The following is a 19,501-nucleotide window of genomic DNA, read 5'->3' on the forward strand; positions in this document are numbered from 1 at the left end:
GAAGACTTAACAACTACAACTCCTTGAAGTTGATACGACAAGCAAACAGAAAGGACATTATTGGGTGGGAGGGGGGTTTCGGTAATGGGCCACAATAATCAACCTCATTGTATATCAACAAAATAAAATTAGGAAAAATAAATAAATAAATAAATAATAAAAATAAAAAAATTTTTTAAAAAGATAATGGAAAAAAAATAAAATAAAAAACTATACCAAATTTAATAGCATCAAAAAATAGAAATTTATTGGGGATAAATCTGACAAAATATGGGGAAGACCTGCTCACTGAAAACAAAACATTGCTAAGAGAAATTAAGACCTAAATAAGTAGAGAGATGTACTTTGTGGGTGAAAAGACTTTAACATTGTTAGATGTTTATTCTCCAAAATTTGACCCATAGATTCAATGGAATGTCAATCAAGATCCAACCCAACCTTTTTGTAGAAATTGACAATTCGGTTCTCACATTCATATAGGCATGCAAGGACCGAGAATAGCCAAACGCAACCTTGACCGAGAGCAGAGTGGGAGGCAGACCCTGATCTCAAGACTGCCTATAAAGCTGCAGTGATCAAGTCAGTGTGATGCCACTGTAAAGACAACCACATCAGTGCACACGTTTTCTCATGACAGGAAAGTGTCCATTAAATTTGGTGACATGTGGAACCATAGCTGATCTTGTCCAGATAATATTTGATGTAATGATGGGGTGAAAAGCTAGGTTTCAGTAGACTGAGAAGTGAATGAAGGACTCTTGGACAATAAGGAAGAGTATGTGGAACCGCCCTCCCCCACCATATTGTTCTAAATACAGTGAGGTTTGTTTCAATATTTTAAAAAGTCGACTCTATATATCTAAACAAAATAGAACACATGATGGCAAGCAGATTTGAAGCTCTGGCCTACTGGGCTGCAGGGTGAAAAGCAGGCAGTGTTGGTGGACTTTCAGCTCCCGTGTGGACAGGAAGCCCCCTGAGGTCAGGGGGCCAGAGCCAGGTGTAGCAGGTCTAATGGCTGCAGCGTCTTCCAGGGCATGGTCAATACTGAACTGCTGTCTGGAGCATGGGAGAGAAGAGAAAGCCCCAACCCTGGGCGCAGAACTGAGCTTGGCTCGGGCCTGAGGACTAGCTCTGTGCTGTCCCTGCAGGACCAGAGCTCAGCCAGCCCATTGCACCTGGCTCTGAGGGCGGTTCCAGAGGCCAAGGTGAAGAAACAACAGAACGTCCAGACCCTGAGGGGTTGACACAGAGAGCAAACAACAGCAATGCAACTCTCAGCTCACTACGAGTTCAGAACACAGGAGGGAAACTTGTGCATGAGAGATAGCCAGTAAACTCAAGAAGTGGGAGGGAAATAAGGAGAAATCTGAAAAAGGCTTTGAAATTAGTATGTTTAAGAGCTTCTAAGAGCAAAAAAAGAAGGACTAACACCCCCCCACACATACAAAAGAAAGAAAAAACAGGATGTTATGAAAAAAACTAGTGGACGGCTGTGAGTCAGAAACAGCTGGATATAAAGAAGAACCAATTTTAAACTTTGGAAAGAAAAAATGTTTAAATTCAAAGCCTCTTTAGGTAGCATAAACTCTAGACTGGACATGGTTGAAGATGGAATTAGTGAAATTGGAAAGCCATGCAAAGGAGTTTATCTAAAACACAGAGATGAAAAATATGAGAGAGAGTGTAAACGTGGAGGATAGACTGAGGAGCTTCAGACTACTACTTTTTTTTTTTTCCTTTTTGTCTTTTTTTGTGACCGGCAACGGATCGCAACCCTCAGTGTCACGCCCGCACCGGACCGGGACCGGCAACGGGATCGCAACCCTCGGCGCTGCGTCCGCACCTCGCTCAGCCAGTGAGCGGCGGTCTGTACGTGGGATCCGAACCCTCGGTGGGAGCGCCGCTGCGCCCCCAAGCGGCGCACTGTAGCAGTGCGCCACTGGGCCGGCCCTTCAGACTACTTCTAACAGGACTTTGGGAAATAGAACATAGAGGGGATGAGAGAGAGACGATTCAAAGGAATAATCACTTAGAATTCTCCAGAAGTGAAGAAGGGCTCAAGTCCTCACACAGAAGGCACAGACAGTGCTGAGTAGAAGAAATAGCCATAAATCCAAACCTGAACACGCTGCACTTAAACTTCATGCATCAAAAGATACAAAAATACTGTGCAAGCTGCCAGAGAGCAAGTACAGATTACTTAAGAGCCGGTGTAGACAGTATTTCAAGAATATTAGGTACAAAGAAAAGTGAGGAAAGGAGGTACTAGTTAAAAGAAGACAAAGTATAGAAGGAGGGTTATTTCTTCAATGGGAGAGACTTGGTTAATAAATTACAGTGGAAAGCTAATCAAGCGGTTAAATACAGGAGGAAAGAAGAGGAGCCAAGAGACTGTGCTCGGGACTGGAGGGAGGGACGCGGATAAGTTGAGAGGTTGGGCTGGAGCCGCGGGAGTCGCAACCAGTGCTGCATTTCACCCTGGAATGTGAAGTGATAACTGAAAATAGGGAGAGAACAAAGCTGATGATAAAGTTATTTATTCATTCAGCTACTTTTACAAAGCACCTACTGGATGCCAGGCACGATTCTAGGTACCGGGGACACTGCAGTGAACTGCGTGAGGGCAAGTGGGATCCAGAGCGTGCAGCGTTCCTGCGTCAGGGTTGTTACAGGACTACCGCAGTTACTGTGTGTTACCGCAGTTCTCACACAGCCCCACCCGTCGTGGGACTCTTCAGAGAAGGCACACGTGGCCCCAGCATCGGTCACTAGTAGGCTCACTAGTGGATGGACAGTACTGTGGGCCAGCTCCAGGTAGGGGAACAAAGGGTGGATCCCACTGAAGATCCCAGGTTCCAGAGTTGTCCTGCCAGCCTGCAGGGTGAGCCAGCCTCTCAGGGAGCATTTGTTTTCTCAGCCGTTCAGTTCTGAGAAGTCTATAGTGGTGTTTCAGCTGGGGCTCCCTTGTCTCAAAGACTCACCCGTTCATGCACAAAGTGCATTGAACATCTCCTACATTAGGCATTATTCCAGGGGCTTGGAAGGAATCATATTGTGAATTAAACTGCTGGTGTCCCACCCTCCTGGAGCTTAAACTGTAGCGGGGGATACAGACAGTAAACAATTAACATATAATAAACAGCTGAGCTGAGTCGAAGCCCCCCAAGGGGTCCTGCCTTGGCAGCTGTCCTGGTGGGAGTATGGTCTGTGCACAGGGACAGCTGGCACCAAGTTTCTGAGGGGAGAGAGGGCCTGTCCTGTGTGCGGGAGGCCAGAGTGGCTGAAGCGAGTGTATTAGGAGATGGCATGGGGGCAGGCTTAGAACTTTCTGGAACTCTCTCCTTTCTCATCTGGTTAAGCAAGGTGATGTGGCGGACGCATGCAAGCTAGCCAGAAAGTGGAGGGCCCTTGAGCAGGACACCCTGGAGCAGCCCTGGAGACTGAGTTTCTGAGGCCCTGGGCCATCCCCTCCCATCCCAGGCTGCTGGCAGGGGTCAGGGAGGGTTCAGACAGGAAGGGGCCGATGAATCGGTAGTTAGAAGAGCCCAGTAGCTCCATCGATGGGCATAATGGCCTGACCTGCTCTTCCTTTTAAACGCAGAGCCACAGGATGAGAGGACTCAAATGCTCTAGGTTCCCCACCCATCTGAAATCCTGAGTAGTTTCTTTAGAAAGACATAAGTCAACCTTTCTACATTTCACCTGGTGGAAACAGCAGGCTGTCCCAGGTGCCAGAGTCCATGATGGCATAGCTGATCTCGCAAGCTCCTCCCCGCAGCCGTCAGGAGGAAGGGCGCACTCACAGAGGGGCTTTGGCTTATGGTGTGACCTGCCTTCCCACACCTGCAAGCGCTGTCTGGGACCTCTGAGTGCATTACAAATTCAAGGCGTATTTGGGGGCTGAGAATATCATTAATGTTGTGTGTATTTCTTTCATGTTCTAAAGCTGTGAATGCCACAAATTCTGGTGGTACAAAATAATTACAGTGTGACATGTGATTTTCTCTGGCATAACAATGTGCAGACAACTGGCTCTGAGTTATGTGGTGCTGGCTGAGACACTTGCTGTGAGTCTGGTCCCCAGCCTGGTCTCTCCACTTGGGTCAGACCAGCCAAGGCACTAGTCACCTGCCCCTGTCACTTTCATTTTCTCCCCCCATGTGTTCTTCCATGTTTGGCAAGGAGAAAATTCTTCAAAATTACTAACCCAAATAGTTGCATGATTAATCTTAATATGGTGCTGTGTTTAGAGGGAACTCTGTCTTTTCAAATGGGAGAGTCTCACAAATGTTATGCATTTAGATCCCTAACCTTTTTAAGAAGCGTTTTTGCTGCAAGGAAGGGGGTGTGTATCCATAGTTTTGAGGCTCCCATTTTATAAATCCAAAACTCCTGTGCTTCCACCTGTGGCGAGGCAACGCTGTCAGGCAGATCGCAGCAGGGGTGGGGACGGGCTGGCCTCCACTGCTTTCCTCCTGCGATTGTCACCTCCTGCAGTGTCATCACCAGCCAGAGCAGGCTCACACACCCTCAGCCTGGCTCAGCAAGGCCACGTGCTTGGTGTGGAAGCCAAGGACTGGGCCAGGCTGTTCCAGGGTCAGGACTAACCGGAGTCAAGCTGTCGACCATGACCAGCTGGCATGCAGCAGTGCTTAATTATTCGGGGCATCTTAAGGCTTCTCCAAGATGCTTTCACAGGCTTTGCGTTTATGAGCATTTTCACCAGGTGCTTTAAAAAGTCTGCTGAGGGTATTGGTTCATCACAGCAGAGAAGACCAGTTGGAAGACTTCACAGAGACCGGGAACACGCCCACGCTCACAGCAGCCTTGGGGAAGCTAGTTTAGCTCCTCCCTCGGCAAGGGCTGTTTGAGTGGTGGCAGGGCCCTGATCACTTGGGCTTTGAAAAGATGGGAATGCATTTTCAAGGTGGTGTAGCCTCATTGTGCCCGCCTGTGATGTGGGGGCTTTGTGCCAGAGGCCAGGAGAAAGAGAGGTGGGGAGCACTCAGAGGATCAGCCAGAGAGGAGTGTGTGCTGTAGATGCCTGGCAGGTTGCAAACTAACCTTTCAACCTGCTCTCTCTCCAACCTTGTGTCCAGCCACCCACCCCTTAGCCCAGGCTCAGGACCGACCAACTGCTACCGTGTCGCCCCTGCACACTCAGAACTCTCCGTCCCGCCTGCCCGCCACCAGCCTCAGGCCCCACTCCGTGGTGTCCCCCCAGCACGTTCAACAGCCCCCGCTGCAGTTGGGCCCCCGGCCAGCCATCCCGCTCACATCAGCAGCATCAGCCATCACGCCTCCCAATGTTAGTGCCGCCAACCTCAACGGGGACGCCGGAGGAGGGCCCAGTGGTGGCCTGTCCACATCCAGCCCCACCAACACAGGATGCAAGCCAGACGAGAAGAAAAACGAAAAGGTAAGTGGCCCATCCTGGGCGAGCCCTGGGCCCCCGTCCAGCTGGTTATTGTCCCTTTGGCACCAGATGCTAATGGCGTTTTGAACAACTGAGGCTTGAGTGTGCGCACCTAGTTCTTGCTCGTAGATGCACCAAGCACATGCAGAGATGGAGGCCAAACCAGCAAAGCATCTGATTGGAGTGGAGTCAGGTGGGCCTCAGGGTTCTGGCATGGCCGATGCAAGCCCAGCGACAGTTTTCATCAGAAGAAGGGATCCCTCCTCAGGACGCCTTAGTTCTGTCTGTTGGGAAAATCATTGTAATATGTTCGTTTTGTTAGAACATGATACTTATTGCTACACGCCAGGATATCGCAGTAATAAATACACAAATCTACATGTGCAGTGTGAGCTGCACCCCCTCTTCAATGTGTCACCCTTATGAGCCCACAGCCTGTTCTACCATATGGGACAGGCCTGTTTTCTTAGGAGAAATGGGAAATGACAGGAGGATGCCATCCTGACATTTGGTGTAGATAGCATTTTCAGCTGTCTTTTTGGCTGAGTTGGGCTGAGTTCATAAAAGAAACTCTGAGTCCAATGGCCTTGCCCCAGCTGCCACCTAGACATTGCATTAGCCAGGATTAGAATCCACATTTCTAAACCAGTGCCGTCCAATAGAAATGTAATGCAAGCCACAACCTAATTTAACATTTTCTAGTAGCCACGTTTTTAAAAAGTAAAATTAATTTTAAAATAAAAGTTAAAGGAGAGATTTGTTTTCTGGCACATTCTGTTAAACCCAATATCCAAAATAATATCGTTTCAACGTGCAATCTACATAAAAAATTATTGATGAGATATTTAACTCCTTTTTCCTTCACGTTACTTCTTTGAAAGCCCGTGTGAAATCCGGGGAGCAGTTCTCCAGTGCTCATGGCACGCACGGCCTGTGGCCGTTCTGGGCAGCATCTCTAGGTATTGGGAGGGAATGACTCTGTTTATCGGTCTTGCTGCACCAGCGACTTAGTGATCATGTTCTCCTGGCTTTACCACATTCTGTGACTTTTTAAAGACCTTTCCATATAAGATCAGTCTTTGGATTAGGGCCTATTAGCCAGAGTTTGGATGAGCACCAGGGAGGCTAGATGGTGTGTCTGGGGCAAGGATAGCCTTTCCCTCTCCCTTGGGGACATCACCAGAGCCAGCACTGGTACACCAGGCCCTCTGCCCAGAGCCCTGCTCACCGCCTGTCCCCAGCAGGGCCTGGGTGCCCTGCAGAGACGGGTGGGGCCTCCACTCTCACAGGTCAGCGCCCAGGCCTCAGCACCTGCTGCTTTGTCTGTCCAGAGTGACGGGTGTTGCCATGCTGGCCGGTGGGGAAGAGGCTCAGTCATGTGCTGCAGCTGCACCGTTGACCCAGCGGAGCTCACATCTGTGTGCGATGAACACGGCACTCAGCAGGAAGTGGAGTGGCTGCTCTGCACTGCGTGTTCATGTCTGTTTGAAAATCGGTTCAGTCTTGAATCTGTTCCCTTCCACCTTGCAACCCTTGGTATGAGGCATGGCTGGTCTCACAGGGGGGAGAAGGGGGTCGAGGACCACCCTGTCACTTGGACATCCTTGCTGGCACATGAGATCTGCGGGCCTTCCCAGCTGCTGAGAGAAAACCAGACTTGGAAAGAGAGGAGCCATAGTAGTTCAGTAATCATTTCTAGTTCTTTGCCCAGAAGCTCCCTCTCTCTAGTTTGTGGAGCAGATCAGGCTGGCTTCAGCGTGACTGTCCTCGTGTGGGTTTCTGAGGTACGGAGCTGGGCTCGTGGGAACCTGCATCGAGGGTGGCATTGCTCACCTGCCCCACTAAGCACGCAGCCGAGGAAGGCCCTCCTGCAACCTGCCCGTTCGGGGCTCCGCGGTGCTCCACTTTCACTCGAGGCTCGCACTCTGCTGACCACTGGCCTATGTCAGCAAGGGCGGTTGATTCTGGGGGACACCCAAAGGGCCCCTGTTGGTGAAGGGCACTTTAAGGGAAGCCCTGCCTGGGTGGAAAGCAGCAGACAGGCACCTTAGTGTCCTCCTCCAGCCTCCAGGCAGCAGCCATGCGTAGGGCTGGGCTCAGACCAAGGGCCACCTGGGGGGCAGTCCCCACTGCACCTGAGCAGGAGGTTCAGCAAGCCACAGCAGAGAAGCACGTGGTCCTTCCAAACGTTATGTGTGCTTTCACTTCTCACCTCTCAAGCAAACGATAATAGCACTGGTCTGAAAAACCACCTGCTAACAATTTTTCCCTTCTGTATTCCCAGTTGAATTTTTCCTAATTTACAGCAAGGCGCAAAGCGTTCACAGTTACCATTTCCAGCAAAAGAGCAGAGACAATGGTTGTTCAAATCCTGCTCCTCAGAAGTGAATGAACCTGGGTGATCCACACCAACAGTGCTGCTCGGGCCGGGGGCCAGGCATGGGGGCCGGGGGCCTCTCCCTGTGCCCGGGCCCTGCCATGGCTTCAACTGAACAGACTGTGCTAACTCTGGGAACAGAGCAGTTGGCTTCGAATCTGTTTCTGGGTATCCCCATCGTAGATGTGCATGTGTCTAATTATGGTGAAAGGATTTGTGTAAAGTATTGGCAGTATTCTCCAGGCTGTTTCTGTGATTATATTTTCTTTGGGGAAAGACACGAGCTCCCAGCACCACTGTCCACTGAAACCGAAACGTCAGAGCCCACGTGGTTTTTCTGCTGAAATTTAATCCAGGCACTTCCAGGCATGTGTGAGAGAGAAAGCCACGTCTGATGGGGCTCCTGGGCACCCGAGGTAGGTAGGGGGTAATTTTCTCCCAGGAATATGAGAGATTTATGCTTCCGCATCTCTGGGTGTAGAGAAGGAAGAGGCCCCAAACTCAAGTCTGCGTTGTGTGGCATCTCTTGCTGTGGTGGCGGTCCCTGGGAGGCTGGTGCTCTGTCGGAATGCCAGTGGGGCCTTTGAGCCCTGCTCCCAGCAGGCCGTGCAGGCCACCCCTGCTTGGCCCAGCATGGCGTGTAGGCCTCCGGGGACGGTGCAAGTGCTGACAGGGCAGGGGTCTTTCTACAGACCGAGTCCTGAGCCCAAGCTCCTCTCAGGGCCCAGGACTCTGCCAGTGTGTTCAGGAATCTCTCCAGCCTGCTCTGCCCGATGCTTTTCCTGCCCTCCTGCCTGGTCTGATCGTCTCACTGCAGGGGCTGCCCTCTGGCCTGGCCACCAGCACGCAGCTCAGCCACAGCAGATCCCTGGAGCTACTGTTGAGTGTAGGAGACCCCAGGGCTGCCTGGATCCCTTCCAGGTCTCCCAGGTTGGAGATATTGGAGGCACCCCAGGAGCGGGGAGACCCTGGGGCATGGGGGCAATGGAGGTCACGGTCTTCAGAAGGTACAGCAGGTGGCGTTATTGGTGATCTTCCCATCAAAGGACTTGGGAGGTCTAGTGCCTTTGGAGAAGGGAGTGGATACAACTCTTAGAATAGTCTTTGTGGCACCCACAAATCACAGAGTAAAAACCAAACCTAGTAGGACTGTTAAGAAGATGCTCTGCAGGATTTGTCATTCTTTTGCTCTTAAAATAATTAATTTTGTGCTTGAAACAACCATCAAATACTGCCTGATATGTCTGCCAGTGACAGTTTTCTGTTTTTGAGGCCTTGTGAACACAGCAGCCCCAGACGAATAGACCTATTATCCCTCAGGGTAACTCCAGGGGAGAGCTGTCTGAAAGTGAAGGGCTTGTGTGCCTCGACAGGGGTGCAGCCGGCAGCCCCCGACCACCTGGCTGGAGTGTCCCACTCACTCACTGGCTTCCCCACAACCTCCCCCGTCTGCTTATGGCCAGGAGCATGTAGGGTGCCAGGCAGGGTATGGGGCACCAGGCTTCCTAGCAATAGAAGGCTCAGCCCTGGCCTGTAGGAACCATAGTCCAGCTCAGAAACTGTACCAGTGACTGGTCAACAAGCTACTGCAGCAGAGCAGACAGGCCCGAGTGCAGCGAACAGAGGGCCATGGAGAAGGGGCCTGGTCAGCCTGGGAGAGGCTTCCTGGGGGCAGGTGGGAGGACCTTCCGGCTGAGGGACAGCCTGAACAGAGACAGAAGATGTGGCTGTGCCTGGCGCTGGGCGGGAGGTGGAGTCAAGGCCTGGCCAAAGGATGCAGCTCCACGCCTCGCCCCCCGAGTCTGACCCCCGCATGGCCCTTGCTGTCCTGCTGGTTTCACAGTCCATGAGGCACTTGCCCCTTTCCTGTGACCTCCGCAGCAGCATTCTTCAAACCACAGGTTTGGAAGTCACCAATCCAGTGGATTGGTGCCAGCGTTTTTATTCAGATCAGATAGGAGGGATAGAATAACACAGAATAAAGTGGATCAGCGTCTGAACACACGGTAGGGGTCTGCATATTTGGGGGAGACTTTTGTTGCTGCTGCTGCTGTTGTGTGTGCTGAGGTCTGATATCAAACTCATTTCAAAAAAGTCTCCAAACCTCTGATGGACAGCCCCTAAAGACTGTCTTGCTCATGGAAAAACTGCTGCCAATAGGTTTGGACTCCATGACTTACGGGAAATTCTTTAGTTCAGGGGGCAGAAGAAAGCCGCCTTTCTGCTTATGGATGTGATAGTTTCAATTTCACAGAATAAGAGAATATTGGAACTGGAAAGAGCCTCTAAAGATCTTTTCATTGAACTCCTCATTTCTGCTCTGCTCCTGAGGCTCACAGGTGTTGCGGTTCTTACCTGGAGTCACACAGCAGCGGCAGTGGGGCTGACTCAAGAGCGGTGGTCTCCGGACCCCTGTGTCACGGACGTCTCAGCTACAGTGCACTCACTCCATAGCCTCACACGTGTTTGGCTTGTCCAGGAATCCCACAGTGACATGTCCAGGGTGGTGGCAGGCAGGAGACCACGAGGTTGGCATGGGAGAGGTGAAGGTGGGCCTGAGCATCTGCCTCCCGGTTCCACGTCAGACTCAACTGTAGCCAAAGCCCACATGACGGCGAAACACTTGACCAAGTCCACGTGGGGGCATGACCTATATAATTAAGACTTCGGGAAACAGTTTGGGCTGAAAGGAAGAGGGCCTGACACAGTGGCCCACTGCAAGTGCACTGAGGCCCGGCCTGTGGCACGGCCACTTCAGGAAGCATGCTTACAGATGGACCCCGTCCTTATCCACACTGCACCCATTAAAAATACATGCATATTTACTGTATGTATTTGTGATCGATGGCACACAGGTTTATGATTAAAAGTCACTTATTCTATAGGATTACGATTCTGTTTTTAACGAAAACCCATGAATGTCCAATCTAAAAATATCTTGAGGATGGAGCTCTTCCAAACAGCCAGGCAGCTTTTCCTAAAGTGCAGAATCCCTGCTTAATGGATGTGTTTTCTCAGCTGGGGCTCCTGCAATAAGCACCCTTGCTTGTTTGCTCCCACTTCCTCTGTCTCTAAATGCAGCCTGGGAGGGGCCGCTGTGAGCTCTGTGACCCGGCTTCTCCACTGCTGAGACACGTTCCCACTGTCACTGTGGGCCGGCAGCCCAGCCTGCGGTGGGGAGATGTCTGTTGACTCGCGGGTATTAAGAGGTGGGAATGGGCTGGGTCTGACCAATCCAGAACAGAATTTCACTTCCAGCCGAATCCTCATGCTGACCTTGGGAGGGAAGATCCGGCCTGCTGGCCGGTCAGGCTCAGACCTGCGGACACCCTCCAGCCATTGCTTCGTCATCAGGTGCAGCCACAGCCACAGCAGAAGGACGATCCTGAAGCATCACTGGGCCACCAGGCCCACAGAGGAGTTTGGGGACCCTGTGTCTGCCCCTTGAAGGAGTCTGGCAATCAGCCATGGGCTGTGGGAGCTACTTCCATGCCGGATGCTCACCCAGATATCTCTGCCAGCCCCTGGCTGGGCAGAGGCCCCTGTGTCAGCCCGTGTGGCCTGGAGCCCCAGCGACAGCAGACCTTCCCCTTGCTCCCCTCAGTTAGGCTGCCTTCTGTGGGAAGAGGAAACTGGCATGTGCTAGTGAGTCATTTTCAGTTTGAAAATGAGCCCATCCTGAAAGCACAAATCCCAGCTGTCAGAACAATGGCCTTCTGAAGCTCTACAGGCAACTTCTTTGGGGAAGGCAGCATGCTGCTGGAATGTCACTTCCCTGGTGACAGGAGTGTGACCTCTTCATCAGGGTATGAACTGCCCATCAGAGCACAGACCCCAAGTTGGCAAGGTGGTGGCCTGGCGTCCACAGCATGTGCCATCTCCCAGGAAGGCAGTTGAGTCCAGGCCATCCCCAGTTCTCCTGTCTGGGACAAGACGTGATCTGATGTCCTTGCAGATCTCAGCTTGCCTGTGAGTGCTGGTGACCCCTGTAGGGTATACATGGGGCCGTGAGGTCTGGAGAGGTGTGGGGGCCTGCCCACAGCCATGCAGCTAGTAAGCCGCAGGAGGATACCAGGCCTGGGACCAGGTGGGTGCCATCCCCTGCCTGCTGCTCCTGCAGTCAGCCTCTCCTCCCAGATGCCTGGGGCTCATGAGCATCCAGGAGATGGTCAGGGGTGAGGGAAAGAGGCAGGAGTCACAATTATTTCAACAATGGGTGAAGTCTGAATTTTGAGACAGAAGGCATAAACAGATGAACTAGCGTGAGGGTGGTCTGGGTTCGGCTGCCTGGATTCTACTTGGGACTCTTCTGTTAACCAGTAGCAAGACTTCGAGCATGCTCCTCGCCTTCTGTGCCTCAGGATCTTCATCTGCAAAACAGGGATGACAGCACCTACCGCTCTGAGTTGCTGGGAGAAGAAAATTGGCTAATTTTATAAATGCATAGCATAGTACTTAGGACAAAAATATTAGGAATTATTTCTAAGAATTTGATAGTTAATCAAAGGCTAGATCTCATAAGAAGTATAAGACAGAGATGTACAACTTATATCCCCAAGTCCTCTATAAAAGATCAAAAGGGGATTTTATTTTGCAATTTTAGAAAAAATACACTTATCATTACCAAACTGAGAGATGGAGGCTCCTCAAAAATCAGCCCTAATGGGTTAGTGCAATCAATGCGTGTCCTTGACCACTTCATTTTTCCTACAACCGCTGAGAAACGTGGATAGATAAAGATCTTTAAAGTTTTGGTGTAACCCAAGAAAACTGTTTTAGTCAAAAGTCGAGTTCCGGGCCAGCCCGGTGACGCACTGGAGAGTGCGCCGCTTGGGAGTGTGGTGGCACTCCCGCCGAGGGTTCGGATCCCATGTGGAGACCAGTTCCCGCTCACTGGCTGAGCGCGGTGCGGGCGTAACACCGAGGGTTGCGATACCGTTGCCGGTCCCCGGTACGGGCGTGACACCGAGGGTTGCGATCCCATTACCGGTCAGTAAAAAAGACAAAAAAAAAAAAAAGTCGAGTTTCAACTGTAGAGCACTAAACCAGAACTCATTTTTTAAACAGCAATAAACTGTGGAAGTGGAGGAGGAGCGGGAGTCACGTGCAGTAGCCGTGATGTTTGTCACCCTCCCCACAGGGCAGTAATAACACTTGATTAGTTGGGGGGTCAGGGGACTTCACAGTCCAATGCCTGTGACCTGGCCCTCCTGCAGGAGATGAGCATGACAGTGTGGCTGGTGACGTGGGTCGTCATGGAGCGGCCGTGAGTCCCTGGGCACACGCGATTCCCACCTAGAGTTTGGATTCTGTTCTGCAGAATCGTGCTGTTACCACCTTCCTTTTCAATTGATATATTCTCACATTGCTCATCAAGATGGGTACTTTTTTCTAATCTTCCATGCCCAGAGAAACTCAGCTGATGGAATCAGTTTGAAAGAAAAACATACACCCATAAACCACACCAGAAGGTGCTGCCTACAGGTCGGACCCGACAGGCTGTCCTCCCAGGAGGGCATGTCCGTCACACAATGGGGCGTCCCTAAACGCTCTAGTGAATGCGGGTGCTTTCCACTTGGGCCGCATAGCTTAGCTCTGCCGAGATAGGCTGGCACCTCACTCTGCTCTTTGTGGTTCTGTCATGTTTTGTCCAGGCACCTGGGTGGTTGTGGATGTGGAGGCCACTTTGTCACCCGAGTAGGATGACACTTTACACTCTCATTTCCCTCCAGGGTGAAGTCATTTATGGAGCAGACTTAATTTTAATTCGCCTGGTATGTTCTGTGTTTAGTAATTCCTTCCAGGCCACATCTTAATAAATCTCAGAACACACATGAATAAGAATGAAGCTCATTAATCTTTTCTGAGAATTCGCGCTGTCTGAATTTCAAACAGAACCAGCGGGTTGACCCGATGGAAGTGTTACGGCTTCAGGGTCTCAGTGAGACCAGCAGGAACAGTTTCTGGCTCGCGTCACCTGCCTCTGATTTTTAACTCTCTTCTACACTTTAATATCACTTACGAGTCCCTTGGAATAGTGCCTTTGCTATGCACAGAAATATTATAAGAATTAACTGTTGGTTTCTGTCGGTCAGGGGTCTGCAGAGAAACAGAACCATAGGAAATAGATGATACATTCTAAGAAACGGTGGTTGGTGATGGAGGCTGGCAAGTCCGAAGTGTGCAGGCTGGAAAGTCAGGCAGGACTTGGCGCCACCCTGCCTGTCCCTGGGACACCTCAGAGTGTTCTTCAGGCGTTCGGCTGCTCGGGTGAGGCCCACCCACGTTATCGAGGCACGTACTGGAAGTCATCTCCTTTCTTAAAGTCAGCGGGCCACAGAGGTTAATCACACATACAGAACACCTTCACAGCGACATCTAGATTCATGTTTGAGCAGCTGGGCTCCACAGCCCAGCCAAGATGACACATACAGCAAACCATCACAGCACATCCTTTGTCACCTCGGTATCTCCATAAACCATACCTAGTCTCCAAATAAAGGCAACAGCAACATGCCTAACATGATACAACCATCCTGGGTACAAGAAAACGCACGAACCCTTTCCCCAGAAGAGGATGCAGCATCTGTGGTGACGTCCGCCCTTCTTGATGTCCGGACTTAAATACTATGACGGGGAGTCAGTGCATCTTATGTTACATGACAGGCGGATAGGAGAGGGAAGAAAGCAAAGATACTGGTCGATACACACACACACAAACACACTCACAACAAAACAAGGAGGAGACACCGCAGCAAGTATAGTGCTCGTTTCTGCAGCTGGCCACGTGGTCATAGCTGGCGTTTCCAGCCCCCCTCTTCCACCGCGCGTTCCATGTTCCCATTGCTTTCCGCGGGCGCCTCAGATGGTCGTGGATCTTTACCTGGTGGGGTGACCCCAGCCTTCACCCTGGAGGGCCTGGGCTGTTACTAGTCCTGCCTGCACTGGTTTGCTGCAGTTTTCCATTGACGTTAATTGCAGGGCGTGGTAGTGCTGAGGTGCCCTGAGGGATCTCCTGTGTTGCTTCAGAAGTTGAGCAGCAGTCCAGCTCCCCGGTGCTGCACAGGATCACTCAGCACAGCCAGCATGGTTCTGCCCTTCTGTGCTCATTGGTTCAGAGGCATGGGGATCCCAAAGTGGCCTTCACTTCCAGTTCAGTGGAATCACTGCTGCGTCTCGTGATGGAAGCACTCGTCCCTCTGGAACCAAGACCACTAGGCCAGCAGAGCGTAACGTTGTGGCAACACGAAGCAAACATTTTGGGGTGGATCACTAGAAGTGATGGTGAGTGGTACCACTGCCACTTCCTCCCCTGGTTCCTGGGCCATGGGAGAAATCCTGGCTATGGGAGAAACGGCACCGTGTACTGGATGCCGGTTCACAGCATGTGCAGCCTCCGGGAGGATATTGCCCCAGCCCTGCAGGGTATTGTCACCTAGCTGGAAAAGGCCGTTCCACGATTCTAAGCCAGCTGCTTCAGGATGGTGGACTCCACAAGCAGGGGCCCACTGCCACACTTCACTTGCTGTGACGTGAGTTTCTCCATTAGGAGCCATGCCGTGTGGATACCATGATAGTGGATAAGGCATTCATTCCGTGAGTCCACAGACGGCAGTTTTGGCAGAAGCATTTCGTGCTGGGAAGGCAAATCCATATCCAGAGTAAGTGTCTATTCCAGGAAGGACAAAATGCTGTCTGCATGCCTAACTTTATGACTTGTTGGGTCAGATAATACTCAGGTCATGTTGGGCAGCTCAGGTCCCATGGTAACTTGGTGCCTGTGATTAAGTGTTCAGTCTCTACTAAGGTCCAGTAGCAGGCCAGGAGCTTTCTCTCAAAAAGAGAGTAATTATCTGTGGAGGATGGCAGGAACTTGCCCCAAAATCCTATGATGGGTCTGCCAAAGGCTCCAGACAGCATGCCTGTCTGCCACTGACACCTCAAGGACCTTTGGGTCTGCTGGACCACATGGCCCAAGGGGCAGAGCAGCTTGCACAGCAGCCTGGACCTGCTACAGAGCCTTCTGCTCTTCTCGGACCCACTCAAACCTAGTGAGTTTGGGAGTAAATGGGCTGGAACAGCACACCCAAATGAGGAATGTGTTGCTCCAAAATCCAAATAGGCTCACTAGGCTTTGTGCCTCTTTTTTTGGCTGTAGGAGGGGCCAGATGCAACAACTTATCCTTCCCTGTAGAAGGGATATCTCGACATGCCCCACAGCACTGGACCCCCAGGAATGTCACTGAGGTGGAAGTCCTCTGAATTTTAGTTGGAATTATTTTCCACCCTCTGACACAAAATGTCTAACCAGTAAGTCCAGAGTGGTTGCTACTTCATGCTCACTAGGTCCGGTCAGCATTGTGTCATCAACGTAGTGGACCAGTGTGATGTCTTGTGGAAGGGACAGTGATCAAGTCCCTGGGAACTAAATTGTGACATAGGGCTGGAGAGTTGATACACCCCTGAAGTAGGACAGTGAGAGTGTATTGCTGCCTTGCCAGCTGAAAGCAAACTGCTTCGGGTGGTTTTTACTAACAAAAAAGTATCTGCCAGATCATTCACTGCTACCAGATAACAGGAGGATGTGGTGTGTTAATTTTCTCAAGCAATGAAACCACATCTGTTTTGTGATTGGAGTCATTGCCTGGTTAAGCCTACAATAGTCCGCTGTCACGCTCAAGGATCCATCTGTCTTCTGCACAGGCCAAACAAGGAAAGTAAATGGGGATGTGGTGGGAATCACCACCCCTACATCCTTCGAGTCCTTGATGGTGGCACTAATCTCTGCAGCCCCTCTAGGAATGCAGTGTTGCTTTTGTTTTACTATTTTCCAAGGCAGAGGCAGCTTGAGTGTCTTCCACTGGGCCTCTCCTGCTGTAATAGTTCTCACTTCACAGCTCAGGAAACCAGTGTGGGCATTCTGCCAGGGGCCGAGTACGTCTGTTCTAATTATGCTGTGTGGAACTGGGGAAAAACACAGAACAGGTTCAAGGACACACAGGACCCAATGGCAGGAGGAGGACCTGAGCTAAAACTCCACTGATCACCTGAACGCCATAAGCCCCTCCTCTGACTGGTGGACGACAGTGACGTTTTGGGTGCCCTGGTCTTAGTGCCTATTCAGAGCCAGTGTCCAGTAGTTCCCAAAGGGTCTGATTATTTCCTTCCCCCAGTGCACAGTTTCTTGGTAGGCTGGGTCTCTGGAGAAGGTCAGGAGAAAGGTGAATAGTATAAATTTTGGGTAGTGTACTGGGCTCTTCCTCAAGGGGACCTGGCCTCCCTTCATTTGAGGGGTTCTGGGCCTGTAAATTAGCTCAAGTCTGGAAACTGAGGGGCTGTGACTCTCTGTTTATATAATTCAGGCTAGACTTCTGTTCACTAGACCTAGAACTCTTTTGCTTATACAGATCGAGTAAGAATTTAGCTGACTGCCCATCTACTTTACTTCTCTTATAAGAACACCATAATCAACCGTAATCAACAGCCAATACCACAGGTCTGCGTGAGTCAGACTATTCTGATTGCTGGTTTGATTGTGCAGTCCGTTACCATAACTACGCCTGCCTTTTCTTTGGCAATCAAGTGCCCCCTTCCCCACCCCCACTGCCCTGGGATTGAGTTATTCCCAGGCTTCTCAGTTCAGCGGCCACCGTTCCCACCGTATGGCCATGCCTGCTGGGGAGAGTGGTCGCCAAAGCCGAGCTCTTCAAGGATGCTGGGGCGCCCCTCACAAGCGTGTTTCTCATAGTTGTGGGGAAGGGGGTGTCCTCCAGACCCTCCTGGGATGGGGGAAATATGAATCACTTCAGATTTCTGATTATCGTGCGACTTGGTGACAGATGGGCACTTGGGAGGCAGTGGGGAAGCAGCCAGGGTGGGGGCCTGCTTTCGTCTCCGCCGCAGCCAGGACACCTAAGCCACCTAAACTCAGAGACACACGGCTTTAAAGATCACGTGAGGAAAATGCTGAGACGATTGAGAAGGATGCCTCCAGCAGTGCTGAGAGAGGTGAGCAGATTGTTCCTCAGCACGGACCACTTACTGTCACTCGGGAGGCCCCTTCCTCCCTGGCAGAACTCTCAGATTCCCTGGCTGGGTTTTCCGGGCTCCAAGAGCCGGAGGTGATGTAGGCAAGGCAGGAGGGAACATTCAGTCTTCTCTTAGGAAAGGCACCCATCCAAAGTGCGCCCAGCCAGAGGTCACTGGGAGAGGATGTCATGAGGACCCCCAGTTCACGGAGCTTAGCGTGGGATGGGAGGGCAGCTGTCATCTGGACTGGCAGACCCGCCGGCCTCCATCTACCCAGCAGTCCCATCTGCAGCATCTCTACAGGGGGATTGTTCAGGTTCTACTGAAATACCTCCAGGGACAGGGTGCTCACTATTTAACGAACGAGCCTGTTTTATGGCTGGAGTAACCTGTTGTTAAAAGACTTATCCTCTTGTTGAGACAAAATCTACAGAGTCTACACATGCACAAACATACAGGCACACGCGTGCAAGCACATGCACACGTGCATACAGATACATGCAAACACGAACACGTACACACGTACACATGTCCATACACATATACGGTGCACACATTTACATGCATAAAAATACACACGCACACACGCACACAGATGCACGCACACATGTAAGCATGTACACCCGAACACAGACTCACATACGTGTACATCCTGGAGAGCTGACCCACTTCTGCCAGATCTGTACCTCACAGTCCATGTCCTCTTCTAAAAATAGCCCTTCTAATATTGGAAGTTATTATCTAAGACTTTTTTAAAAAAAGAAACTTTATTTCTTAGAGCAAATTTAGATTCACAGAAAAATTGAGCAGAAAGTTCCCATATACTCCCTGTCCCCCGTGCACAGCCTCCCCACTATCCGCATCCTCCACCAAAATGGTGCATCTGTTCCTATCTGACCCTACACTGACAAGACACATCATCATCACCCGGAGTCCATAGTTTATGTTAGGGTTCCCTCTGGTGTTGTGCATTCTGTGGGTTTGGACAAATTGTGTAACGACTGTATCCACCATGATAGTATCATATGGGATAGTTTCACTGCCCGAAAACCCCTCTTTGCTTCTCCTATTCACCCTCCCGCCCCTTAACTCTGGGCAACCCCTGATCTTTTCACTGTCTCCATGGTTTTGCCTTTTCCTGAATGTCGTATAGTGGGAATTAGACACAATGTACCCTTTTCAGATTGGCTTCTTTCACTTAGTGATGGGTATTTAAGTTTCCTCTAGGTCTTCTCATGGACTGATAGCTGATTTCGTTTAACGGCTGAACAGTATTCCACTGTCTGGACACATCAGAGTCCGTTTATCCATTCACCTACTGAAGGAAACCCGTGGGCGATTATGAATAAAGCCGCCTTGTTGCTTCCAAGCGTGGGCGATTATGAATAAAGCCGCCTAAACATCTTGTGCGAGTTTTTGTGTGGACATAAATTTCAACTCATTTGTGTAAATACCCAGGAGCAAGACTTCTAAGAATATGGTAAGGTTAGGTAAGAGCGTGTGCTAAGATTGGTAAGAGCATGTTTAGTTTTGTGAGAAACTGTGAACTGTCTTCCAAAGTGGCTGCACCGTTTTGCGTCCGTCCACCAGCCGTGAGCGAGAGCTCTGGGTGCTCCACTCGTGCCAGCAATTGGTGTCGTCGTGTTTCAGGTTTTCGCCACCCTCATAAGCATGTA

At 50.8% G+C, this 19,501-nt stretch overlaps 1 protein-coding gene across 1 annotated transcript in view; it reads left to right on the plus strand.

Annotated features, from left to right (window-relative positions):
* The window catches only part of SH3RF3 (SH3 domain containing ring finger 3), a gene marked incomplete at its 5' end in the record, with an annotated part of 99,187 nt that overhangs the window by 40,470 nt on the left and 39,216 nt on the right, over positions 1 to 19,501 (plus strand). The window contains one exon of the mRNA XM_008591821.1: positions 5,103 to 5,422. Within this exon, the coding sequence (XP_008590043.1) occupies positions 5,103 to 5,422 (320 nt within the window). The remainder of the gene's footprint in view (positions 1 to 5,102; positions 5,423 to 19,501) is intronic.

The sequence above is a fragment of the Galeopterus variegatus genome, unplaced genomic scaffold (assembly GCF_000696425.1).
Source record: "Galeopterus variegatus unplaced genomic scaffold, G_variegatus-3.0.2 Scaffold7322, whole genome shotgun sequence".
Taxonomy (NCBI): domain Eukaryota; kingdom Metazoa; phylum Chordata; class Mammalia; order Dermoptera; family Cynocephalidae; genus Galeopterus; species Galeopterus variegatus.